Below are 26,304 nucleotides of genomic sequence, written 5' to 3' on the forward strand. Positions count from 1 at the left end.
AAAATATTCATTCCTTAATGTTTCTGGCCAGCGAGGCTCGGGGTGCTTGTAACCAGAGTACAAAGGCATCTGCTGATGTTACAAAATGTATAAAAGTTAGGTTTTTATCACCGAATCCTGACTGCAGTGATGTTCCCGGCTTGAATCGATAAACAAAAAGCCCCCAGCATCAAAAGCTTATTTGTCGAGTCTGTGCCTCCCTGTAAGCAGGCAACAAAAACAAGACTCGATGGCGGCATTTTCAGGGCTGGGCTATGAGGCAGCAATACTTCATTACAACTATCATGAAGCTTCACTATTAAAGGTGTGAGCAATGCTTACACATCTTAAAATTTTCATCCATATTGCTGTTCTAGTTAAAGGGGCTTGATTTTTATTTGATTTTTCCCCTCTTTGCAGTCTACCCCAGTAGATGCTCTTTGTAAATGGTGTTAGGCCTGTTCACATGAGACAGAAGTTGCTGAAAGACCCCATGCTGAAGATGGGTGTAATGAAAAAGCCATCCAATTTCATTAGGCTGTTGGGTGAGTTACTGTGGCCAGGGGTTCCTTTTTGCAAAAGCTGTTGCATCAGATTTTTAATGAAACTAGCAAAAGACCTACCAGCACGACTCAGACTTTAGTTGGCCTGAGTGGATAGTTCTTCCCTAGGCCCTTTTCTGATACATTTAATCAAGGGATGCTTAAATTTGACCCCAAATCTTGACTTACTTTGGAAGTATTAACAATAAATGAATAGGGACATATTTAAATTTTTTTTTTCCCCTTTTGAAAAGTAGTTTTGAAACAAGTCAGATAAAGTGCCTGTGTAGTAGGGAGAGCTTCAGTCCTGTGAGTGAGTTTCTTTGGACGACTTCTGATCCTGCCTCCCTGCTGTGATTGTGACTTGGAGAGGAAATCAAGGCAGTGGTGGTCAGTGCCATGTGGCAGTGCCATGGCAGACCTCCATCTCCAGTGGCACATAGCAGAAACCTGGGGCAGCTGTGCTTTCTAGTCGTAACTGATGCGGGTAATTTATCTGTTACTATTCCAGGCTTGCTCTTTGTAGATGGGTTTCACTCTGACAGAGGGGTACAGAAGTGAGACATCCTGGGGAGGAGATGATGTAAGGCCACGAACAGGGCTGGGGCTATTTCATGCTGTGTACTTATAAGGGCAAATGAGGTGGAACTGGCCTCTTGGCTCAGTCTGTTCCAAGAGGTGGTTTTGGAAACATTGCAGTAGGTTGAGAAGGTATCTAACTGGAAATTAAGCGGGGACAAGAACTCCTTCACCAGCAAAGTAAGAGAAATATCTCACTTTTTCCTGCCTCATGAGAATGATGTGCTTGCTCTGGGAAGGGCACTCACTCATCAACAACCACAGCGGCTTTTTGAAATGTTTCGTTCCCCAAAAGACAAAGCAGCATAGCCCAGTGAGGCTAAACACAGCGGATGTGGTGCTTTGAGGCAGGAACTGTGCATCAAAATACATAGACAAGTGTGTGGTTACGGTGGTACCAGCCTGCCGTAGCACAGAGCTCCAGAGACCCTGCACTGCTCTTCCAGCACAGGCACTGGGAGCTCCAGCCCTGCCCCAGAGCTGCCTGCTGGGGATTAGCAGTGTGTATGGCATGGCTTGGGAACCCCTGCTGCATGTCTGTCCTGTGCTGCTGGTTGTGTAGGGAAACCGAGCCTGCTTTTCCAGCCCTGTGCTGCTCCCTGACCTGACAGCCCTCTCCTCACGTGCCTGTCACCTTAAGCATCACCCCAACCCTTTGGGGTGCTGGGGTTCCCTCAGCCCAGGCTTGCAGCAGGGTCCTGTCGAAGCTGTTCTGTAGCTCTTGCCTTGGTGCCTGAACCCCGGGGGAGCTCCCTGGTTTGGTGAGGGCAGGAGGAAGTTTTGTTTCTATTTCTGAGTCCCCTTTCTATCAGTGCCAGCTTTTGGATGTGACAAGGGCCTGGGCAGAGGTGAGGAAGTTATTGCCACTGTGACACCAACGCCCCTGGCTTAGTGTGCTGTGCACCCTGTTACCGCTGTTCTGGTGTATGGTGAGCAAGGCTAAAGCCTCCTTGGGGTGAGACCCCTTTGTCCCCAGCCTCTCAGTGCAGTGAGAGGTTGTCACCATGACAGACATGAATGCTGTGAATTGCATTGTGGAGAGGAAGGGGTTTTTTACTAGCTCTTCTGCTTTTCAATACTGAACCAGCTTTGCCCTTTTTTTCCCTAGTGTTAGTGCTATAAATAAGCTAGGCTGGAAGCTCAAGCTGTATGTTTGGATGAACCATCATGAAGGGTGAATCCCCCTCCCTCTCTTAAGGCAAATGGTATTTGCAATCAGCCTGAAACTTCCCCCCCCCCACACACCGCCCCCCAAAAAATCCATCCCACAGCCAGGGGGGACCCTGAGAAATTCCAGCAATCCTGTAGCTTGTGGTGACCACTTCGGCTCCAGTCAGAAACATCAGTGGGAACTGCAGCTGGCAAATGTCTGCCCAGTGAAGGATCGCTGCAAAATCCAGCATGGTCAATATAAAAAGTCACCCATGGACTCAGTTTTTGAATGAGACCCGACATCAACAAAATCCTGAGATCAATACATCCACTTTGCTGACTTTCTAGCTTTGGAGATGGTGACTACTTGCTTACTTTATATGCCTCAGCTATTTGAACTCCCCCTCCCGTCCTCCAAGCTACTGACTCATTTCCTCCTCTAAAACCTTCCTTTTTTAGCCTTTCGCTCTGAAGTATTTGGTGTCTGTTTTGAGCTGAGTGCTCCATGCCTTACTTAGGCAAACTCCTACATCACAGCCCTGCAAGCCATGCTTTTGTACCATGGAAATCGTTTGTTTTCCCTGATAGTTTCAGTCCTGAGGGGCAGCCTTGGCTACTGACTGTGCTCGTCGGCAAATTGCTGCTTTGCTGTTGGAAATTGGGGAGGCAGACAATCGGCAAGGCAGCTGGTGAGCTGAGGCTGCCGCTGCTTATGGTAATTGCTGTTGTCTCCCTCTTAGCCCCGCTTCCCCCATCTGCCTGCATCCACCTGCCGTCTTTTCATCCACTTTTGCCCTGATCTCGCAGTTGGAGCGGGGATCACAGATGCTCCTCTTTGGCTGAACGACCACCGAGCACCCAGACTCTGACTCTCTGTGCTGTCTGATGCAGCAAAGGAACAGGCAGTGTCCCCTTGTGCAAGGTCTGGCACGGTGGTGACCCAGAGCTTTGGTCGTGGGTGATGGATGCTGCTGTAACAACACTAGCTGAGTGTGCCTGAAATACAGTGCCTTTTTCTCAGGGCTTATGGAATATTGGCTCTGTGGTCTTGGCGTCGCAAGGATCAGCAAAGATAATTTTAGACAGGAACAGAAAGTCTCTGTAAACCTTACAGTCATAGCTATTTCACTGGCAGAAAAAAAACCCACGAGGAGCCCATGGCTGTGCATTGCTGAAACATTCTGCTTAGTAGGTGCACTGGAGTAAAAATTGAAAGGGTAATTTGGGGACGGGAGACTCTAAGGGCGATTTCTGGGAACTGTTGTGATGCTCCATCCCTTTTCTGAGGAGGTGGTGCAGCAGACAGGATGCAGGAACCAAGATCCTGATGTTTGGTCCAAAGCCCTCTCATAGCCTATGGCGTGAGTCTGGACAAGCTGCTTTCCCCCGTTAGGTTAGGTTCCTGTTTTTGAAGCGTTGACATTGTTCCTGCTTTTTCTGTATTGCAATTTGAGATTTAGTGTGTTACAGTATGGGTAGAATCAGAGCTAGATGCTGCTTATCAGTACTTGCTATTTTTACAGTAATGAAAAGGCTGTTCCTAAATTGCTACAGATGAATGCCAGAACTTGTATTCCCTTTAATTTGCTATCAGCTTCCACAATTGCTGCAGGTTGCAATCCTTCTAATTTCCGCATGGTGAAAACTGCAGGCTATGAACAACCAGACTAAAATTTGACCCTGCCTGCTGCTGTAAAACTGGGTGGATTTTATCAGCCTCATCAGAATTGGTCTGGACTGAGTGGGATGGGGAAGGTAGCTCAATGCTTCATTACCCCTGGGGCATTTTCTCCACTAGAAAGACAAAGGAGGAAATAACACAAGAAGGTAGCTCAGGAGTGGAACAGCTTCATGTCAATTTAAGTAAGCAAGAATGTCATCAAGCTACTCTTCTACCTGGCTTTTTTTTTTTCCCCTTTGATTTTATTGCCACTAAAGCCTGTCTGAAATACTTTTTATGGTGAGAATGAAATGCCTCTTGCTCCAGAATCAGCTTAAGGGCTGGCCACTGCTCAACTCTCGCTTAAATCCTGAGAACAGGCAATGTACAAAACTTACAATGATGTGTTTTCCCTGCATACACGGGAATTGGACCTTAAATCCCTGTCAGTCTGAGAAGGGAGGCTCGTGTTGAATACAGAGGCCTTGAACCAGTAGGTAAAGCTTTAAGCAACATCTCTGCCTGCCTTACTCGAATGCTTTGCAGCAGAAAATTCTCTGTGATTGTGCTCTAGAGCTTTTGCCGTGAGACAGGGCTGTGTGTGCAACCCCTTTTATAGAGGGGGAGGGCTGAGCCCAGAGAGGCTGCACGGCTCTCACAGCCCCGGGCAGGAAATTTGTGGTGTGATGAATTCTTCTCTGCCTTTACCGGGTAACACCCGACCCTTCGGGCCATCTCTGCTCTGCGCATGTAAGATGATAGTGCTGCTACACTGAATGCGGTACGACTGCAGGGATTTCTTGGAGAATAAGCATTTGTGGCTTATGTGGGCTTTGTTCCAGGTGTGGAGGTGGTTGCTGCTGATGCCATTAGTAATTGCTATCTGCAATGCCATTAATAATTATTTTATTTCCTGAATTAGTGAACCCCCACTCCTCACACTGTAACCCGGACAGAAGGTTGTTGTAGCAGTTTAGTTTTCTTACAACACAGTTTGTGCTCAGCAGCATCAGAATAACAAAACTTTTTGGACGTGTGTTGTTCCTGCAGGATGGACCCTTGTTTTGGCTTGGGAACTGCAGGCCTGTCTGAGTTTGTCAGGGCTGTGGCCACTTATTGAACCTGTCTGGGTTTGGCTCTCTGGAACAGGGGGGGCTTGGCTCTTGTTGGAATTGGGAGTTCATTTTAAGGAGGGCTTCCGAGGGTAAGATTAGATGGGAGGTGAATTAGCCCTACCCCATGTATAGGGCAAGGTGATGTACAGGCATAGACTGGAAAATCCCCACCCCTAATCTGCTTACTGTCTAACCATAAGAAATGCATGGGGTAATGAAAAAGGAAGCAATGAGACATATTAGTCAGCATTATGGATGTTCATCAACAGCAGCCTTTTAACTGTGGAGGACTTGCTAGAGGGTAGTGAAAACATCAGCCTTATACCTGTGGAGGATTTGCTAGAGGGTAGTGAAAGGCCCTTCAAAACTGACAAAAGATAATTAAGAAGCATTGAATATGATTTCTGGGGAATGCTCTGAGAATTCACTGGAGGCCTGAGTTGCAGAGGTGGGTATGGAGAGGTAAGCACTCATTTCCAAAGCACAGCCATGTGCTGTGATGCTGGAGAGAAGCCACAGCACTGGCAGTGCCCGTGGAGCACAACTGGGATGGGCTTCAGGACAAATCTGCCCACAGTCTGGGACTGCATGGATCTGAGAGCTATGGGAGCTGGCTGTGCCAGCAGTGTTTTATGAGTGGTGCTGGGGAGAGCAAGCAAATCAGTTTTTTTGCCTTCTGATACATGAGGTAGTCTCAAAAAGGGCTTTGCTTTCCTGGTGAACCTGAGCCTCACACATGGATGGACAACAATCCTACCACTACTGCCACTTAGGCTGTGCTAGGTGAGGTGGGGGAGTAGGAGGACATTGCAGAGAGACAAAATGGGAAGAAGAGGGTCTTGCTGTGTTTCCTGCAAGCGTGCTGTGGATGGGAGTCTCTGAGAGTTCCCTTTACCTCTCCTATCTGTGTTGTGGGCCTGCAGGATGTGGTCTTTCTGCACAGATTCTGAATGGAGTCAAGAGTGGCTCGATAGCTGTATCTCTGCTCTAGCTGTATTTATAGCTCTGGGTTGACAGCGGGGTCATGGTGAGCTATATATACCTGCTGTGGTTGCTCTTGTCCGGGGAAGTGGCTGTGGGGAAGTCTCCACTGAAAAACAGGCTAGTGTGCATAGAGCATTCCCACCACCCTCTTTAGATCTGTTCTGTGTGCCTCAGTCTGTACTGGTGGCCTGTGCTTGGTGTGCTGGCTCTCTTCAGGCACACGAAGTGGAGGAAGGCTGGCTGGTGTGGGGGGATGGATCAGCTGGGTGAGCCTGTGTATTCCCAGTCTTCAGCCAAGCAATGGTCTCCTTCTGAGCCTTTGCACTGCCTGAGTGGCACAGCTCAGATCTCTCCATGGGTGGTCACCCAACAAGCTGCATGTGGGTGGTGGCAAGGAGCAGGGTTACAGCTGCATTTCTGAAGGGGGCCCGGAGGCACAGGTTGCCAGTCGATGGTGTATGGGCTGAATCTGGCCAGCCAGAGCAACTTCTTCCCGGTGCAAGCTACCCTGTCATCCTTCCCTGGGGCTCTGACACTTCTGCTGGTTCCGAAAGAGTTGAATGTTACCAAAACACAGCTCCTGGACAGTGCTTCCCCTGTCAGATTGCCCGTCACAGAAGTCTTTCTCCCATCATGTGATGCTTTGCTCTTGCTGTGTTCAAAAAGGTACTCCTGACCTTCCCTCCAGCTCCATCGGCTTCCAGGCAGGTGGCTGATTTCCACTCCTATCCCGGATCCTGACTGTCTCAGTCCCAGATTCAGCGTCAGCCTCACCCCGGCTAAGGGTGGAAGTGGCCCTGCAGCTGGGAGATGCTCCGCTGGGGAGTCGGGGCCCTGGGGCAGGGCGAGGCTGTCTCTTCCCTTCTCCCAGCAGTTTGAGGGCAGTGCCCATGGGACGCAGTGGAGGGGAGCGGAGGGCTGTTGTCCCAGACCAGCTGCCTGCTCGTGACTGAAGGCACGGCACCATCTGGTGGCATGAAAGGAATTTGTCTGTACGTCTGTCAGAGAGCACTCCTGACTTTCTCAGCCAGATGCAAACTAGCAGTTTCCAACTATATTTTGTCTCCTTTTTATTTTCCCCTGTTTTCCTCCCTCCCCCTCTTCTGAAGCCCTGTGGCTTTGTCCACCTGTCTGCTGTTCTTGTCTCTCCCCAGCTGCTGTGACTATTTCTTATAGAGAGGCTTAAGCTGACAAACTTGTCCAGCTCTGGGTCATTCCTGGAGCATGGTGCAATTTCTCAGTCTGGGAAGAAGGATTAGAGAGCTGCAGAGGGCATTGCCCAAGGGCAGGCTCTGCTACAGCCTGAGATGTGACAGCTCTGCTCCCTTTAGAGCTGTCCTGGGTTGGATCAGAGGTCTGTCTAGTCTGGTCTCCTCTTCCTGGCAGGACATACCTGGGGAGGATAGACAAAGGCAGTCAGCAGGCAGCAGGAGATCATCTAGATGGTCTGACAACCTCCCACGTGCAGGCAGGAATGGCCTGAGTTTGGCATTGTGCCTCTACTTTTAATAACTTTCTGTGGATTTCATCCCTTCTGGTTTTGACTCATCTCCATCTGAATCCGTGAAGATTCCTGGCATTTGCTACACCTTCTGGAGGTGCATTTGGGCAGGAGACCTCTGCCCTGGGCTGGGGGTTTAAAGCGCTGTCCACGGTTGCATGAGCATCGTTCATCTGCGTGCTGGGGCTGCAGGGCAGAGCACATTCCAGAAAGGCTTGGTGACATGTCTCTGTTTTCTCTCTTTTCCAGATCCCTTGGAGGGACTGGATATGCCAGGAGTGTCCATACTGTGGGTCTGCTGATCTTCAGGGAGAGAGGAGTGGTGGGACCCAGCTCAGAACCAGATGTCAAGGTGGGCCTTGAGGAGTAAATCTTGTATGTGAACTGTCTGTGTGAGGTGGAGTGGTTTGGTTCTTCCAGATCCCCTGGGATCCCTAACTATTTAAGGGCTGCTGGGCACTTGATCTGGACTGTTGCCTAAGAAGGCAGTGCTAAAAATCAGGTAGGAAAAAGTGGAGGCCTCTTGTTTTGTGAAAATCATGGCAGTCCAAGCTCTTTTTCCCCCAAATTCCCTTGGGTTGTGGCTGGGTCTTGGTTCTGTTTTGGGGTGTTGGGAAAGCTGGATGGGTGACAGTAATCTGGTTGCTGTTGATTTTGTCATTAACCCAACACAGGTACCTCCTGGCCTGTGAATGTGTGTCCCAGCACAGTGTGCATGCCTGGGGTGGAGAAAGGGATGCAGGGTTGTGAGGAGGAGCTGGGAGTTGTGCTGGGCTCTGAAACAGGCACACCTGCACCAGACACCATCGTGTTCAGTGCTCAGGGGTGACTGGTCTCAGTGCCCTGGGAGAGGGCAGCACAGGACTGTGTTCCTGTTATCCCGAGACTTCCATATGAGCAGGGGCCAGTGAGAGTCCATCTTTGCAAATTCACGTTTTGCCACCAGGGAGCTCCCATTCCTCATACCAGGCCTATGGTGAGAAAACAGAGGCCATCGTGGCAAAAAAAAATCCCTGAGTTTCCACCGGATCCCAGCTCTTGGAGTAAGGGCCGGACTCTGTGGTGACTGCTCTGCCTTTAAAACAATATTATTTTAGTGTTTGGGTGAGTTTTTCCCTTTCATTGCAGGTTTCTTAGGAATGGGAGAACATGGAGGCTAGAAATATTGAGGCTGGCTAATGAGAGAAAACACAGTGAGCAGCTGGAAATGTGGTGACAGCAATGCATTTCTCCTCACTCTGGTGGTTTTGGACAGTCTTGCTGATAGAATAGCAGAGCTGGAGAAGGTCTGCCTGCAGCCATACCCTTCCTGCTAGTTGACCTACAGAGAAGAATGTGGCACCTGTGCTTCTAGAAAGAGTGTTGGCACATACAGTAGGTTTAGTGTGGTACTAATTTGAGTTTTTAATCACCAGTGATAGGACTTTTTCTGTTTGATTACAGGGTTGAAGCATTTACTCCCCCAGACAATGTACTTCTGACCTTTTCCGTCTACTCTCCTGCCTTCCAATGCCTAGTTTCTTTCCTGCTCTTACCTGGCACTTTTGCAAACACGTATTTCAACCTCCCACATTCCTACTTTGCTGAGCAGCCAAGTCTTTCACACTTCAAGGAAAAGATAATTGATATAGTTGAAATACAATTGGTATAATTGAATAATGATTAATTAATTAATAATTGGTAAAGAAATAGTAGTCAGAACACTACAGTGAGTTTGGAAAAATGACTCTGCTCCCTTTTTGGGGGCTGGTGTGATTGATGTGAGGTCATCTGTGGCAGAGTAATGTGTTCTCTGTGTTCCTGCTAGCTGTATTAGCATTAGATCACAGCAAGGGACATCAGAGTTTGGAATCAGAAAAGTGTTTCCAGGGATGAGGATAGCAAAGCAGCAGACCAAATTACTTGGGCAAGAAATTAATGTCCTTTTTTGGAGGTTCTTAAAAAGCAGTATAAAAAATGGTGTCATTCCTGTCCCTGTCCTCAGATAGTCTGTCAAAGGACATGTTTGGCGAAGGTTTCTGTAGCACACCGACAGAAGGGTGGAAGGACATCTCTAGAGACCTGGCAAGTCTCTTCATTTTAGGCTTAGAATCTTTCCTGTCATGGATCCACAAAGGTTGTGTGCAGTGTCTGTTGGAAACTGAGTCACATCATGCCAGGGAAGAGAAGGAAGTCCTTGAAAATCCAGGTAGTTCCCAGGAGAGCAATTTTTCTCCAGGAAACCAAGGACACAGGTCTGGCACTTTTCAGTCCAATGTGACTTCCTTCTGACTCTGGTTGGAGTTTGCTGTCCAGGGGAGACAAGGGGAAATGTTTCAAGTTAGGGTGAGTTTAGGGACATATGTTGGAAGACTAGCATATGCTGGCATGCATCTGTGTGGGAATATCCACTGGCAAAAAAAGCCAGAGCTCTTCTAGAGTGGGAGAACTTGCTTCATCATTTATTTACATGCTTCAACACTTGCATTTTGATGAGGCTTAGATATTTCATGTATTTGCCAGAACAAACACAGCAGAGGGCTCTTCTAAACTGTTGATGAAATCATTGAAGGGGCTTTGTGTCTACTTGTGATTTTCCACTTCTTTGAGTTTCCTTTGAGATGTGAATCTAAAATCTGGCACTCATGGGCACCATGTGCCTTTGTGGTGGTCTTGGGAGCACTGCTTCTCCATAAAACGATGTCTTCATCCCACCCAAGCACAGATGTTTGTTTGTCTATGACAGGTATAGTATCAATGATATTGACTTGTTGAGCCATCCAAGTCATGCTTTAATGGAAATTCTTTAAGGAAGTTACAAATAGTTCATTGCAATACACTGGTTCAGCAAAAACTGCAGTAAAACCTTTGGAATAGTGATTGAATGACAGAAATAAGTGAGTTATGTGTGGAGGGGAAATGAAAAGCATTTTTTATGGCATATGGCAGTGGTTACTAAGCCTTATGGCTTTGTCAGCAGTCTCAGGATGTTGTAGGGTTTTTTTTTTCCTTAAAAGCTGCTGGAAGAAAGATATTGCATAAGAAACTCCATTTTCTAATTGAAAAAAAAAAAAATTCTAACCCTCATGGTTGCTTAGAAAAACATGAAAACATGAGCTGAATGTTCCAGATAGGATGTTGAAATCATAACCAAACAGAATGGAAAACTTGGTTCATAGCTTTATACTCCAGACAGCAAACAAACAGCCTTAGATTGGCTTAGAAATCCTGCAGTTTGGAAATGTATCAATGTCTGACTTTTGGGACCTGACTGCAGGCATGAGGGCACATGTGATTTTGGAATCAGAGTTTAGTCTCTTTTTCATTAACAATACTGACTTTTATAAAAAGTAAATACTTCTGTAAACCAAAATATATTTTTTTAATATTTCTCTGATGAGAACACTTCTTTTTCCAAACTTTCTTTAGTATTGCTTGCGTCCCATTTTGTCTCTTGTTTTGTTCCTCAACTAATTTTGTTCTGTTCTGAGTTGAGTATTTAATCCTGAACCTTTTTTGGTTCATTCTTCTTTCCTTCTGGACTTTAACGTTTCTGTCTGGAGATTTATATTTGGTTAGGTTTTGATGTTGACCTCAGATTTGGTGTTTTCTTCCATCCCTCATTTTGGTTTCACCCTGTTCTTTGCTTTCCAGCTTTGTTTTGAGCAGGTGCTGTAAAATCCCACCTTCGGTTGTGGGTGATGTTCCACCTGGATGTTGCCTTTTACCAGCTGAGCACGGGATGTTTCCAGGTGGCTCAGTGCAGCCACCCAAAGTCACATTTGAGCTCATCTCCTTGTGACTGGGAAAGCTGTTGCCTTATTTCGTTTTCCCAGAGGAGATGACTGAATTTTTGGTGAAAGACATGCACAATGCAGGAATTCCCAGAGAGGGAATTACAGTTCTCCAAGCAGAACTGGCCCTGAGAGTCTGTAGTGGCAAACTTTGTGGCTGCACCTCTAGTTAAGCAGTTGGGTGGTGTGAAAGAAGTTGGAGGATGAAAAACATTCTCTGTGTCCCCCACTGTGTTTAGACCTGGATCATGCATTGCTTAGGATATACAAAGTACTGTCCCTGGTGTGATTTTTTTTTCCAGATGTTTTTTGTTACTTTGTTAAGGTAAGAGTAAGATCTGCAGCTCTGGGCATCATATACATGAGATAGAAATGTCTTAACCATAGACAGACTTGCCTGATCTTACTCATCAGAGTCCTTGTCTTCAGAACCCAAGTGTTTGTATCTATCATCCTGTAGTTTATCCTGTAGTAGACCCCTGGCTGTCCAAGGCTTCAAGGCCATATGGATAATTAGCAGTCAAGCTCTTACATTCTATCTAATTCAGGCTTTTCCCAGTATTACTGACCTCATATGGCCCTGTTTGTGCTGGATGCAAGGCAAGGGCCAAACCATACATTAAACAATGTATGTCAGGCTGCCAGAAGGTTGGGGCAGGGGTAGCTTTACTCCCCTTTTAAACCAACATTACTTTGAGCCATACATCAGGTCATGCCTCAAAACACTTATCTGTGTTTGCCAGCCTTTAATAGGTGGTGAGCACACACATTTCAGAGGAAGTTGTTGGGTGGTATACGGCGATTAGAAGCGCTTGAGCGTGCAAAGAGAGAGACAGGCAGTTAGAGATGGCATGGCCAGGTCTACAAATATCTGTAGCATTTGCTGGTCTCCAGAGCAACTGGAGGCGACAAGGCCTTTTCAAAACATTAATTTCTGAGTTGCTACTTAAAATTCCTAAGTAAGGACTTTGTAGAAAGCATCACCTTAGAATGGGGCTGGTGGTACTCAGAATTCTTGCTGGAGCAAGTAGAAGATGGAGGTTTGGAAGAAAAGGAGACTACCTTTGCATGCATCCTGAGATGTGTGTGAATTCAATGACTGAAATGGAGGGAGCCCAGTGGGAACACAGGAACAGCGCTGAACTCTTGTCCAGATGTGTCAGGCCAGATGGGAAGGAAGCTCTGAGAAGATGGCTTGCCAGCTTTTATGTCTCCTGGTAGCCCCCAGTGCACACATATTTTTGGAGGTATATCTCTGAAGCAACCAGAAAAGTCGAAAAGATACTCCCCAGATAAAGGAGAAATGTGGGTCCTGTGTTCCCTAGTTTTCCAACAGGTGTCAAGGACAGGTTTGGAAAACATTTGCCTTGGCATGTTGCAGACAGGACCGTGGCTGTGGGGATTTGCAGGTGATGTGACTTCACCTGTGACCCCAGAGGCCTTTACAAAATCTGGCATCTCCCTGCACTACTTCCCCTTCTGTGCCTGGTTCATCCTGACTCCTCTGCACTTGGCTTTGGGGATGTTGTGTTGCAAAGATACCTCACCAGAGAACATTTCTGTGCTTGCTCACAGCCATGCCCCAAGTCAGGGTGTGGCTGGTTGCCGTGTTTCCTGGTTTGTGTTTATTGCTGCAGAGCCACTGCTTCCTTCTAGCCTTGTCTGGCACCACAATCTTCACTGTGGGCTTGCACTCCACATAAATAAAAGGTCTCCCTGGGACTGTCTGTGGGGAGGCTTGCTCAACCTGACCCAGGTGAAGGGGTGCACTGAGTCTGGCTGAGCCACAGGGCTTACTTATCCTACTGTAAGTGGCCACTTGCAGCATCCAGGAGGGTTGCCTGACTGCTAGGGAGGGCAAGAAGGGAAAGAAGGCAATGTCCTGGCCATGCTGTGAATTTTAGAGGAAATACCAAGGATTTTGGGTGTGGATACAAATATGCTGCTAGCAAGAATTTTTCTTGCTTCTTTTCAGTCCCACGAGAGACTTTTCTCTCTCAGGGAAGATACTAGCAGAGTTCTATAAACTATGAACACCTGTGACCTTGCAGAGCTTTGTTTATGGTACAGTAGACAAATATTTTGACAATGGATGTTTTAGGATTTTAGCCAATCACCCCAGGGGGTGGCTGATCCTTTGACCAATTAGACTATGAAGAAAAAAGTTAAAAGAGTTTGTAAAATAATTAAATAAATCAATCTTGCTGCACAATTCCTGCCTGCTGGATCTGTCTTCTCCTCCCTACCACTGCGGGACACCGTGATATTTGGGAAAGCAGAATGACAGACTTCTATGCAGTGTAACACTTTGGACAGTGGAGTTCCAAGGAGTGCTCCATTGTCATGCAGTCAGAGGACTGAACTGGGAGGTTGGCCAGCATTTTCATGGCTTGGGAAAGAGAGGGAAAGGAGGCACTTGCCAGTTTGTGTGGAGTATGTGTACCTGGCCCTGCTAATGATTGCTTGAGAGCCCTATGTAAATAATTTAATTTCTTTCTTCCCAGCCTGAGACTCCTCTGTGAGCCTGAGACCAACTGTTGGTTTACTACTGCTTGGTTTTGTTCTTTCCAGAATCTCTAATCTCAGCTTTTTGGTGACTGCATGACTCCTACAGTGGCAGGACATTTTCACAATTGAAATCCAAGAGAGTGAACCTCACAACAGAGGATGGCTTGTTGAGGGGACTGGTTGGGCTATGCCCTTGAGTATGGATGACTGGGTTTTGGAGAAATAGCTTTCATGTGGGGTCAGGGTCAGAGAGGACTGCAGAGGCCTCTGTCTTCAGTGGGATCTCCCTTCTGCCACAGGCTTCAACTCCCACAGCACTGAGTCACACATGGTGACTGAGCTGGTTAGGCCTAGGCAGAGAGGGGAGGACAGCATGGGATCAGAGCTGGAGGCATCTCTCTGGACCCTGCATGATCCCCAGGCTAGAGTCAGAAAGGGAGCAAAACAGGGACAGCTTACAGGTCTCCCGTGATTCTTTGGCTGCTCTCTCAGCCTCCTCTGTTCTTTGCAGGATTCCCTGCAAACCTCAGCTTCTGCTTCATGCAGAGGGCTGTGCTTCCCCTGGTTTTGCTTCCCTCGCAGTGAGAATCCTGGTGCTCTTTCTTCCCCAAACCCTCTGCTTGGGAATGTCCAGTTACACAGGCATTGTGTCTTCAGGAGACTGATTCACTGACCACCCACATGGTTCCACCCGCCCTTGGCTGATGCTCCCTCACACACTTTGCTGTAGAAACCCCCTTAGAAGGGCCCCAGTGTTGCTCATGATGAAGCAGATGGAGTTTCTAAGTTGTGTGTTTAAGGACTTGCAGAAGCAGGTGTTGGAGTCCCTGGGTTTCAGGCAGTGAGGTACCATGTAGATGTTTTCTGCATTTTTTCGGCAATGATCTCTACCATGGTAAGAGGTCTGCAACCTTCTTTTTATCTTCTAAAGCATTTGTAATAGGAAAGGTAAGGCTTTTTTAGTTTCTCTTGTGGTTCCGGAAACTGGGGCCCTACCACGTGCCTTCGTCTGGCTGTGAGGAGAGGGTGGCCTGGTTTTCACCTGGATTAAAATGCCCCTTAACCTTTTACAAGGCTGTGTCAGCAAATGAGTGAATTACAACCAAACTTGAGACTGTTGAGGTGACCTTGAAATACTGGACCCTTTTACAGCCAAAATCCTTCGAGGTGGGGGGAAGAGAGCCTGCATTCCTGACATTATTAAAGTGGATATTGTTAATTACATGTGAGGTTGGATTACTGCATGCATGGAGCGAGTCCTTGATGTTGACCAATCAGAAGTACATGAAATACACCTTTTAGTTTATTAACAATGATCTCCTGGGGGGACTCTCCCCCTGTGGCTGAAACAAAATACGCTGAGGGAAGAAAGAAATAAATAATAATGCTATTAAATGAGAGGTATTATGGCATATTTTCAATCTCTCACTCCTGATTTTGGGCCTCGAGTCAAATCTCATTCAGTGTATTCAGCTATGTTGTGTTCTTGGGCAATAACCTTGCTTTTACTGGTTTTACAAGCCATCAGTTGTACTAGAAGTTCAATTAATGATCATATTGACAGCTCCCCAAATTCACAGTTCACTTCTCCAGGAAGGATCTGATCTTCAAGAAAAATGCAGAAAGACCCTACAGGACAAATCCTCACTCACCATAAGCTGACTTCATTCCTGTGAACTCCAAATGATTTCTGGGATTGTGGCGTGTAAGCACTGAACTCCTTGTTGGTGTCTGCAAATGCACCAGCATAGGAGGAGGAAGGAACTCTTCCCACTTTGAGTTTCAACTCACTGTATAGCAGGAACAGCAAGATACAGGCACGAGGGGCAAGGAGCAGAAATAATGGATTTAATGCACTGCCGTCCTGTCCACTGCTTTAGTTTCTCATCCAAGCAAAGTTTTATCCTGGAATTTGAAGGAAAAAGACAAGGTGTCTTTGTGAGGAGTTTAGATGAGTATTTGGGGGGAGAATTAAATTTTTTCTTGGGAAGCCAACAAAGGGTTCAGGAGACATGTCCTCATCGTTCAAAGTTAGGGATGGCTAAGGTATTACTCCTGCTTCTGCTGTTTGCATCAAGAAAGCATTACCCCACCTGAGAGAATGGCATTACATGGCTTGCCTGTGTGTTTTCAAGCCCAGAACTGAAGTGCTGGGCTGTAAACCCTCCAGGCTTCCTCCTTTGTACCAACTCGGCACAGTGAGGCTCTTGCTTTGCTCAGCACAGCAGGACTTGTGGGTGGATAATGCTGCTTGATGCTGAAGTGGCTGTGATGTCCTTGTAATGACTGCCTCAAGGCATGCTCAGCTGCTCTCGATTTTCCCAGTGAAGTGCAGCCATGGTAATCAGGTCTTTTTGTTGTTGAGTGATTTCTACGATGTAAAAAACTGATCAGCTGGAGTCCTGAAGTTCAACAGCCAGTATCCAAGTGCCCTATGGAATATTTCAACCTGACACCAAATGATTCAGAATAACGGGAAAAAAAATAGCAAGTGTTAATGTGGTTATTTAATTCTACACCCAGCTGCCTAATTTAATTCTGTCCTCTCTGATTTTGGAGGTCCCCTGCACTAGAAAAGAGGAAGGGTTGAATGCATAATGTCAGTGCATTCTCCAGATGAGATTGCCTACCAAATCAGAAAGTAACACTCTAACAGCTGAGTGGCATTTGGGCTTTTAAAAATGTCTCAAGGATACAGGAGCACACGTAATTTCTGTTCCCCTTCCTGCTCTCGCTCAGGTAGTGTTTTGTTTATTGGATAGGTGTCTTTGTGTGGATGGTTCTATTAGTTTACTCTTAGTCTAGTACAAAACCTATTTTGCATAAGTATATCTGCACACTATATGTTGCTGCTGGGCTGGTGCAGTGATGTATCATCACAGCCTTACGGATTTTGTTTCCCCTCAGACATCTCACAGTAATTTGCAGGGGTTTTTTCAGGTTCCAGCCCCTGGGACTCATGTGAACGTATGCAAACTTTGCTATTCATTATACTACATTATGATCTCACTGCCAGTTTGACAGAGGAAAACTGGGAAATTTAACCTTGATTTATGATTGATGTATTTTAAAAAGGAGTCAAAAAGCAGATTAAAAAAGCATTTAGAGTGTATGGAGTTAGAGATATTTCAAAGGTAATCTCCTACCTGTAGGGAGCGTGATTATTTTTCAGTATCTGAGGTTTGCTTTCTCATTAGTGGGTGACGACAAAAGCCGTTGTTCCTCCTGCAGGCCCCGTTTCTGTCTGAGAGCCGTGCAGAGATTAGAGCTCTGCAGGCTGTGCTTTGCAGCCCTGCAGGAACCAGCCAAAGGCTGTTATCTTTAGACAAATGCAGATAGCAGCCCTGGAGGGGGAGGCACTCAGATAATGTGTGAGGGGCTGCCACAGTGGAGAATTTTCTGGGAAGTTCAACCAATCTCTGGAAGTGTGTTCAGAGAATAGCCCTGTGTACACGTTAGGAATTGCAAAGGGAGAGCAGGTGCCAAAGGCTATGGAGTCTTCCTCACTGGAGATACTCAAGAACAGTCTGGACACACTCCATGTTCTCTGGATGACCTTGCTTGAGCAGGGAGGTTGGACCAGATGACCCACTGGTTCCTTCCAAGCTGACCCATCCTGGGATTCTGAACTGTTGTTCACCAACACCATAGCACTGTGGCTGAGCTCTTAAGAATGAAACATCTGATCCATGCAGCTATTCCTACAGGAGCTGGACACAACTCCCCAGTAAACTGCAATGACACTAAAGCTTCCTTGTCTCTGCCCTGTTGCCATGTTCATCAAAGCCTAATTATTAGCCAGCTGGGAATCTGAGAAGGAATTTTATTTTTTCAATATTCACAATTTTATTTTTTCCTCCTCATGTTTACACATTTTAATTATTCCTGCTCAAATGAATCCAGTGCATTAAATCTGTTTTTTACAGATGTGTGTTATGTAGATTGCTGGGAGAATGTTGTGCAAGTCTTTGTGAGCAGCTCCATTGGTAAGTGTTGCCCTCCTAGGTGGTGAGACACATTTTTTGCTATTCCCTCCACCCTCTTAAGATTCTTTTTAAGGTTTGTGCTGGTGACATTTTATAGCTCTGTGTCATCCACTGTGTTAGGTGCTGTGATCTGGCCTTCTATCTGTGCTTGGATGACAGAAACTTTTGAACTGAAGCAAACTGACTGCAGCCACTGGATATGAAGCAGTCATCTCACTCACAAATAACCACTTCTTTGAGTAAAAGCACTGCTCTGAAAGTGAGTCTTCACTTGTGCACTTGAGCTTGCTGAAACCTGAGGGATGGATAACTATAAATGTGGGCTGCAGCATGGCCTGTAGATTAACTGTGTGTTAATTAAATAATTATTATTGATGCAGTAATCTTATTTATGTGTGACAATACAAACTCTTCTGAAAGGCCCTTTCATGTTTTGGAGTGGGCTGGTCTTTTTGCGGGATATGCATGCATAGAGCAGCAAGTGATCAACTGGCAGGATGAATTTTGAGGTTATTCACAATTTCACTTCTTTCTTGAGGGAAAAATTTTAGTGGCCAAGTATCCCAGTTTGTGTGGTACGGGTGACTGGTTTTGTTCACAAGCTACCTTGACAATTCCTCTCTTGCAATCATTAAACACAGTAGGTGCTCCTGCCCCTTCCCATGCTTCAAATCCAACAAGCACAATGTAGAAAAGAGCTTAAGTGCTTCCTAATGAGAAGCAGGGAGGAATCCTGCTGGCAAGTCAGCCCCTTGAGAACAGGCTGTTCTCTGCACTCAGATGTTTTATAGATCCAAGTTTTGCTTCCCCATTCCCTGCAAAAAAGCCTTAACCAGGCAGAGTTTTGTGCTCTGAAATGCTGGGCAGACAGGAACTGTAACCACTTCAACACTTAGAACAGAGGTTGTACCTCTGGTTGTATATGGGGACTGTGAAAACATCCAGGCTCTGTACCACTGATTTGTCTTCCAATGAGAAATCTTTTATTTGAGAGCACAACAGTTGTCTCTTAAAAACAAAACAACAAAACCAAACGAACAATCAAACATACCTCCCCAACCCCAGAATGAAAAAAACCAAAGCAGTTGTGTCTGTCTGTGCAGTGCCATGCAATCCAAAGCAGTCTGGTACCTGGCTTGGCTCTGCTGGGATCATAGCAGGGGAGCTGACTTGAGCCAATGAAAACTTGAGGTCCTGGATGGCCTTTTAATTGTGTTCTTGCAAGGATTAGGGATTTGTCATCTTGCTCTTGAAAAAGGGCCTTCATCATAAATACGTGTACTTAAAGCATGATACCATGCTTAGTGAACACTCAAATTTGTGCTATGTCCTGAAGCCCTTGGACTTTGAAGTATTGAAGTTACTCTACAAGCTGTTGCTGAGGGAGGAGAGAAATGATTTCATTTATGGAGAGAACAAGAGCGGTGTGACTGTGAACCAGATCCTGGGGAGCTTGGGGGAACTCTGCATGGACACCATGCTACTGCAGAGGAAGCGCTTTCTCCCCTGGGCTTCCAGGGATCTGCAAAGCCTCAGAGCTCTACTCTTTGTATCCCAGTCTAGTATCCCAGCAGGCTGCTGGAGGGTCACTTTCAGCACAGCACACAAACATACGCTTCATTTTAGGCTTCTTCTTAGTCATGTGAAGTCACTGGTAGTCCTCAGAAGCTAAGCTTAAACATGCACTTTTGTGCTTGAGATTGGATTTGAGACCAAGGACAGAACTCATTTTTTGTCAGCTCTGAATCAAAACAATTCCTGGGGATGAAAAAAGCATCTACTAAGAACTAATGAATATAACTCTTATTGGAGTGGGCTTTTTGCAGGATGTGCATGCGAGTGAGCAACTGGCAGGGTGAATTTTGAGGTTATTCACAATTTCACTTCTTTCTTGAGGGAAAAATCTTAGTGGCCAAGTATCCCAGTTTGTGTGGTATGGGTGACTGGTTTTGTTTGCAAGCTAGCTTGACGATTCAAAGCAAAGCTATTTCTCCTGCAGGCTGAGACAAACAAATACGTAAGATGAAGAATACAGAGGAAAAGAGAATGGCCAAATTATTTTTAGTAAATACAAGGTAATGTAGTTGTCAAAGGCACAGATTGCAGAAAATCTCTGGTGATAATTTTGAATATATGCCATTGCTGTGGTGGTATTTGTATTTCTCTCAGAGTAAAAAAAGGATGCTGCTGCAGAGGGATTTTTTGCTAAAACCTCCAGTGCACCAGTACCTCACTTAAACCAGCACCCACTATCAGTACCGTGGCTTCACTGTTTCAGTTGCACAATCTGACCATAACTGATTGCATGCAGTTATTTGAAATGCAGCTTTTCCTGCTGCCAATTACTTTGTTTACTGCTTGTGTGTAAACAATAATGCCTCCCCTCACGGGCATAAAGGCAGATTAACAGCAGTAATTACTAAGCAGATGTCTGCAAGTGAATACCCATTTCTTAGAGGGAGATTATCTTCTGCAATGGCATAAGGGAAAGGGATTCTAAGCAGGTGCTGCTGTCATCCCACAAGTGCTGTGAGCAGCGTGGGGCTCAGCAGAGGGCTGTCTGGGTCCTGAATCACTGTCTGCAGAGTGATAATCATTGACCTACTTGAGATCAGTGCTGAGAGATGTTTGGCATTTAATTTGTAAAAGTGACCACCAGTGACTGAACAGCCCTCAGTGCTACCCGGATGTGGTTTTTGTCAATTGTTTTTTTCAGTTCCCAAGAAATCTAAGGCTGTGCTTTCAAGAGAACTCCACACCTAGACTGAGAGCCTGTGTTTCCCAATAGCTCTTTTCCCACGGAATCGCCTGAAAGGTGCAATCAGCACTAAGTGCTAAGCTTATTTAGGCAGTCTTTGAACTTGAGAGGGGGTTCTTTAGTAATCCGGTTGTACTGCCAGGACTGAAATGTGTTCAGAGCAGCCATTTGGTGCCCTTGAAGCCTCTCCTGGCATATACTGTTTTTCAGCTAACAACCACCTTGCAGCCTATCCAGAAAAGCCACTACTGGCTTTTGGCTTGTGGCAAGACTTTGCCAGTATGTGAGGGCCTGTGTACCTGCAGAAGAGATGTGGCTGTGTCCTGGTTCATTGGGCACTTTCAAATCAGCTATCTGGATTTCAGAGGCCACCCTTTTGAAGCTGAGAGGCAAGACAGAGACCTGATTTTCTTTGTGTGGACAAGTCATGGCAGTGCCTCCATTCCTCTCCTGAAAAAGAACGCCTCTGCATGCCAGAGCAGGGAGTGGTGATCATGAGTCTAAAAGGAAGGCAGAGACTCTGTTTCTCCAGCATCACTCAAGAAGCTGATATGGGGCGGGTTCATTTCTGTAAGCAGAGGACACTCTTCTACTGCAGTGAAATAGGTTTGCCTTTGGTATTGAATCACTCTCAGACCCAACTCATAAACTGCTGACTCTCTTGCTCAAGAGGCCTTTTTTTGGTGAGCCCCTGGGACTCATGTGAACATATACAAACTCTGCATTTGGTTCTGGCTGCCAGTTTGACAGAGGAAAACTGGGAAATTTAACCTTGATTTATGATTGATGTATTTTAAAAAGGAGTCAAAAAGCAGATTAAAAAAGCATTTAGAGTGTATGGAGTTAGAGATATTTCAAAGGTAATCTCCTACCTGTAGGGAGCGTGATTATTTTTCAGTATCTGAGGTTTGCTTTCTCATTAGTGGGTGACGACAAAAGCCGTTGTTCCTCCTGCAGGCCCCGTTTCTGTCTGAGAGCCGTGCAGAGATTAGAGCTCTGCAGGCTGTGCTTTGCAGCCCTGCAGGAACCAGCCAAAGGCTGTTATCTTTAGACAAACGCAGATAGCAGCCCTGGAGGGGGAGGCACTCAGATAATGTGTGAGGGGCTGCCACAGTGGAGAATTTTCTGGGAAGTTCAACCAATCTCTGGAAGTGTGTTCAGAGAATAGCCCTGTGTACACGTTAGGAATTGCAAAGTGGAGAAATCTCCACATTTAAAGACACTCTTTTCCTTAAGAACACAAGCCCCTGAGTTAATTTTTGTGCCATGAAAAGTACCCTAGGGACATGGCCCACAGCAACACTACCCAGTAGGATGTGGGCCATCCTACTTCCATCTGCCATTTCTGTTGTCCATGTCTTTATGGGCTTGATCCCACAAACCTTACCAAAGAATTCAATGGGGCATTTTACCTTTCAGTCCCACAGACACAGAGCTGTCCATATAACTGTCCAGCTGGACAGTGGCCTGGCTGACTGTACTTCACAGGATCTCTGTGCCCATAGAGGTGGCAAGAAGCTTTGGCTAGAGGCTACAGAACATTTATTTAAAGGATTTTCTGCACATATGCACATATTGTAATGGCTAGAGTTGTAAAAGTGAAACTTTCATGTTTGACAACTATATTTTTGAATGGTGAAAGAGAGATGAGGGATGTCAAGAGGAAGGACAAGGAACGTAGCAGTTATCTGGAGAAATTAGTAAGCCTGGTGTCATAAAAATCTCAGCAGTCCTGAGTGAAACTGAAACACAGACAAAAAGGCAGATGAAAATATGTTGGATATTGCTCCAGTGGTGTTGAACCAACCACAAAAGAAGATAGCACACAGTATTACAACCTCTTGCAATATTATCATTAGTCTCCTGCTGCTTGGTAGGTTCTTTAATTACTAGATTCTTTGGCCATCTGCTTATTCAGGAATTTCTGTTTTATATTTTTAAAAAACCACCTCCAAGAGAGCAAGATAGTTGCACCCCTGCACCCTTCAGAAACAAAATGGAGTTTTATTTCATGAACCAGGTGCTCTTTATTCATCAACTGTAGAACACAATTTTTTTGCCAAGCCTTTTTTTCTCCTCATAATTGCTTTGTTTCAAGTCCTGATTTTGTGGGGTTTGGACTGGCAATAGTCAACAAATGCAGCTTGTTTCTGTTTGGGTGTCTGCAGGTGATTTTGGTGGTGTTCATCCAGGGGCTTTGAGCAGCCAGGTCTAGTGGAAGGTGTCCCTGTCCATGGCAGGGGGGTTGGAATGAAATGATCTTCAAGGTCCCTTTTAGCCCAAGCCATTCTATGATTATTTCTCTTGCTATAAGAACGACCCCAATGTCCTGTCAGTGTTGATAGCTCAGCTTGTTGCCAGCTGCAGGGGTTTTTCCATGCTGGAAAATGCTGGCATGCAGGCAGCCATTCCAGTCAGCAGACAAGCCCTTTCCATTATAAGGCAAGCTGTGGATATTCAGGTGCAAAACCTCCTCCTCTCTCAGCCTAACAACTCCATGAGGCCTTAAATCTCACCGGAGCTGGCTTCTCGTGCTATATAAACTCCTGTCTTTCCAAACTTAGGGTTCCTGATGGGACGACGGAGATAATGTTGGTGTTTATGGGAGCAGACGGGAAGCGAAGCCACCCGTCTGGGAAGCCGCCTCTGCCCCTCGAAGCGTAAGTGAGGCAACACCAGTGCTGCGGAGGCAGAGGTAGGAAATTACCCAAGGTGTTTTGTGCTGGGAACAACACCGGTACCTTAAAATGCTCTGTGGCTTTTATTTTCCCTCTACAGTAGACGGAAATAAGCACAAGAATAACCCACGAGGAGACAGAGTCTGGAAAAAGCCTCCAACCTCCCGTGCCCGTCCGGGAAAGCATCCTCCCCCCTCACTTTGTCCCCCCGCGCCCCTGACCCTATGGAAGCCCTCGGGCAACGCCGCCGGGGCCGGAGGCTCCCGGCCGGGGCGGGGCGGGCCGGGGCTCGGCCCAAAACACCGCCCGGTCCGCCCCGCCCCGCGGCTTTAAAATGGCGACGGCCGTGAGGGGGAGCTGGTAGAGTGTAGTCATGGCTGCCGAGAGAGTGTCTGTGGTGGTGCTGCTGGCGGCGGCCCTGCTCTTCTTCGCTGGCGCCGTGCGAGGCGGCGAGATCCGCCCGTCGCTGGTGGGCGCCCCGCAGACCATCGACGACCCCGAGAACGATGAGGGGCTGCAGCGGGCTCTGCAGTTCGCCATGACCGCGTACAACAGGGCCAGCAACGACATGTACTCCAGCCGGGTGGCGCGCATCATCAGCGCCAAGAGGCAGGTGAGCGAGCCGGGGGGCGGCCCTCTCTGTTAGCGGGGCTGGGAATGAGGCCGGCCGGATTCCTTTGGAGAAAGGGCACACGGCGAGTCTGAGGGCCTCTTCAAGCTGTCGATTTTTCCCCACAGAAGGGGATTAAAAGCCTTTTTTCATATCTTGGCTTCTCTCAGTCTGAGTGACCTTGAGTGCTGCGCGCTGTGGAAGGAGCCAGTGGCTTCCCTGTGCTGCTCATGAGTTAGCACATGTCTTAGTTTATTGCTAAGGAAGTTGCTTTGAGGGACGTGTTTACTTGGATTTTGTTTCCTGTTTCTGAGAGGATGCCAAGTGCCTCTTTGGTGGAGGTTGCCACATACGATTCCCTCTGTACTTTCGGAGTCTGTTTTCCATCATGTAACAGGAACACTGCCTGCCTCTCTGCCAGGCTTGTCTCGGCAGAGAGCCCTTCTCCGTGTGCTGTGAGTAAAGTTGCCTCTGCCGACTTGTCTTGTTGCAGATCGTGGCTGGAGTCAAGTACATAATGGAAGTGGAGATTGCCCGGACAACCTGCACAAAGCCAGCAACTGATATCCAGCACTGTGCTTTCCATGAGGCGCCCCAGATGGCCAAGGTAAGCTCCAGGGCACAGCCTGCTGACTGCTTCAGTTTCCAACACCATCCCACTGGCTGGCTTAATACAGATGGCTGTGGTCAGTGTCCCCTGTCTGCCTCAGCCGACATCAGAGACCTTATGCCTTTATCCTTGACAAGGCAGAGCAATTTCTGCCCTTGCAGAACTTGTATTGCCAGTTGTCAGAGAAGGCAGGGCCTTTTGGCTGCTTTGTAAGTGGAGCTCGGGCTGGAACACTGCATGTGTCTCAGTCCTTTTAAGAAGTAGTCATGGTCTGGATCAGAAGGCTATGTGGAGGAAACTCTGCCAAGCCTCCTGGCTCTCAGTCCAGGGTCCTCAGTCCCCATAAAATTCTCATCTCTTCTTTCCCTTGGTGATGTAAACATGCTTGGCATGCTTTCCTGTGGGACTTGTATTGCTGTGAATAGAGCTGTGGGCAAAGCACTGCCCAAAGGAAGCAGATCACCCTATCTTTCTGTGCCCACCAAGCTATTACAGAGGCATTTTGTAATGAGTAATTGAGCTTTTTGGGTGGGAACACCAAGTTTGTCTGGCCTTGGTTTTTCCGTAGTGCTTCATTCCTTCTGTTGATAGCAGTGATGGGCTGTATGTGCCCTTTGTTCCTGCACATGTGTAAGGTGTAGCTGCACATAAGAGAAACACGAAGCTGGTCTGTACCACTCTAGCAACTGCAATGATTTGACACAGGTGCATGTGGCTTAGCTGTGCCTGTGGGCTTATGTTTGAGTATTGTCTGTGCTGAAAGCTTTCCTCTGTGAATGGATAAAGGAGATAAAGCTGAGCAGTCAGCACTGCTGAGGATCAGATTATTTCTTAGGGTTTATTTAAGAGATGTGACTCACCCTGAGCCCTGTAGTGCTGCTCCAGAATACTTGTCTGGAGAGGGCAAATCTAGAGAACCACAGGAGTGTAGAACAGTGGTAAATAACCCTGTTTCATGCTCTTATTCTGATAACTACTTTTTTTTTCCTCTCCTTAGCGCACCATTTGCAACTTCGTAGTGTTTAATGTTCCTTGGCGAAACCAAGTGGAGCTGCTGGAGAGCAAGTGCCATTAAGCCTACCTAGATTCCAGCAGAGACCAGCAACCAGTTCTTCAGATTTAAAAGAAAGAGGCAATAACACAAATTGAGACGGGCTTTATCAACGCCTGTAACTTGGCTACTGACATATGCTTGTGCTATGCAAATTAAACTATGTAACTTCACTTTTAAAGCACAGTATGATCTCAACTTTTTCTTCTTTGGAATTATTATTTTAGAGCAGCTGTTTTGGTCTTCTTACAGCTTTCCCAATGAATTCACTCCAACATCAGAATTCTTATTAAAACCCCTTGGTATCTGTGTTAAATGACTACTGTAAACATAAAAACTTAATAATTGCCATGATGTGTGGTTTTCTTTGATTGTCTGCTGTCTTGGAGGGAGGGCTTGCTTTTATTTGTCACCTATGCTATCCTGCCCAAAGAATGGGATGAGAAGGAATATGTGGCTCTGATCCCATAGGAAACAAACCATGCTTCCTTCTTCCTTAACCTGGCCTCAGGTTTAGAGTAAGAGATGGAAGCCTTAGCTGTTTTCACTGAAGGAACTCTGCTTTGGAAAACTTTTGATCTTGGGAAGATTAGCTGGTCCTGAGACTGTAATGGTTTTGGGTTCTGGCTGCTGTGCTGTTTTGTTGTAAGGCTGTAAGGAAGGAGGAGGATCCCCTTGAAAAAATTACATTTTCAAGTAGTAGGGGAAAGGTGCCAGGTCAAGAGAGAATCTTGGGAGTGGGTGAAGGTGCTGAGGTGAGCAGTGGGGGTGCTTCTTGTTTTTTCACAGTCCTGGTAGTACATTTCCTGCTTTATCTT

General features: G+C 46.6%; 1 protein-coding gene across 1 annotated transcript; it reads left to right on the forward strand.

Moving 5' to 3' along the window:
* The first annotated feature begins 23,544 nt into the window (after positions 1-23,544).
* LOC309586339 (cystatin-like) lies at positions 23,545-25,840 on the forward strand. The gene is made up of 3 exons (XM_082303066.1): positions 23,545-23,828; positions 24,319-24,432; positions 25,433-25,840. The coding sequence occupies exons 1-3, from the start codon at positions 23,589-23,591 to the stop codon at positions 25,508-25,510; spliced, it is 432 nt and encodes a 143-aa protein (XP_082159192.1). The 5' UTR covers positions 23,545-23,588; the 3' UTR covers positions 25,511-25,840.
* The last annotated feature ends 464 nt before the right edge of the window (positions 25,841-26,304 follow it).

Source organism: Coloeus monedula (assembly GCF_965178545.1).
Source record: "Coloeus monedula genome assembly, chromosome: 2".
Taxonomy (NCBI): domain Eukaryota; kingdom Metazoa; phylum Chordata; class Aves; order Passeriformes; family Corvidae; genus Coloeus; species Coloeus monedula.

Excerpts from the sequence above, each read along its gene's own strand:
- LOC309586339 (XM_082303066.1), top strand. The coding sequence starts at position 23,589 with ATGGCTGCCGAGAGAGTGTCTGTGGTGGTGCTGCTGGCGGCGGCCCTG. Across the intron at positions 23,829-24,318 it reads TCATCAGCGCCAAGAGGCAG|ATCGTGGCTGGAGTCAAGTA; the intron begins GTGAGCGAGCCG and ends GTCTTGTTGCAG. Across the intron at positions 24,433-25,432 it reads AGGCGCCCCAGATGGCCAAG|CGCACCATTTGCAACTTCGT; the intron begins GTAAGCTCCAGG and ends TCCTCTCCTTAG.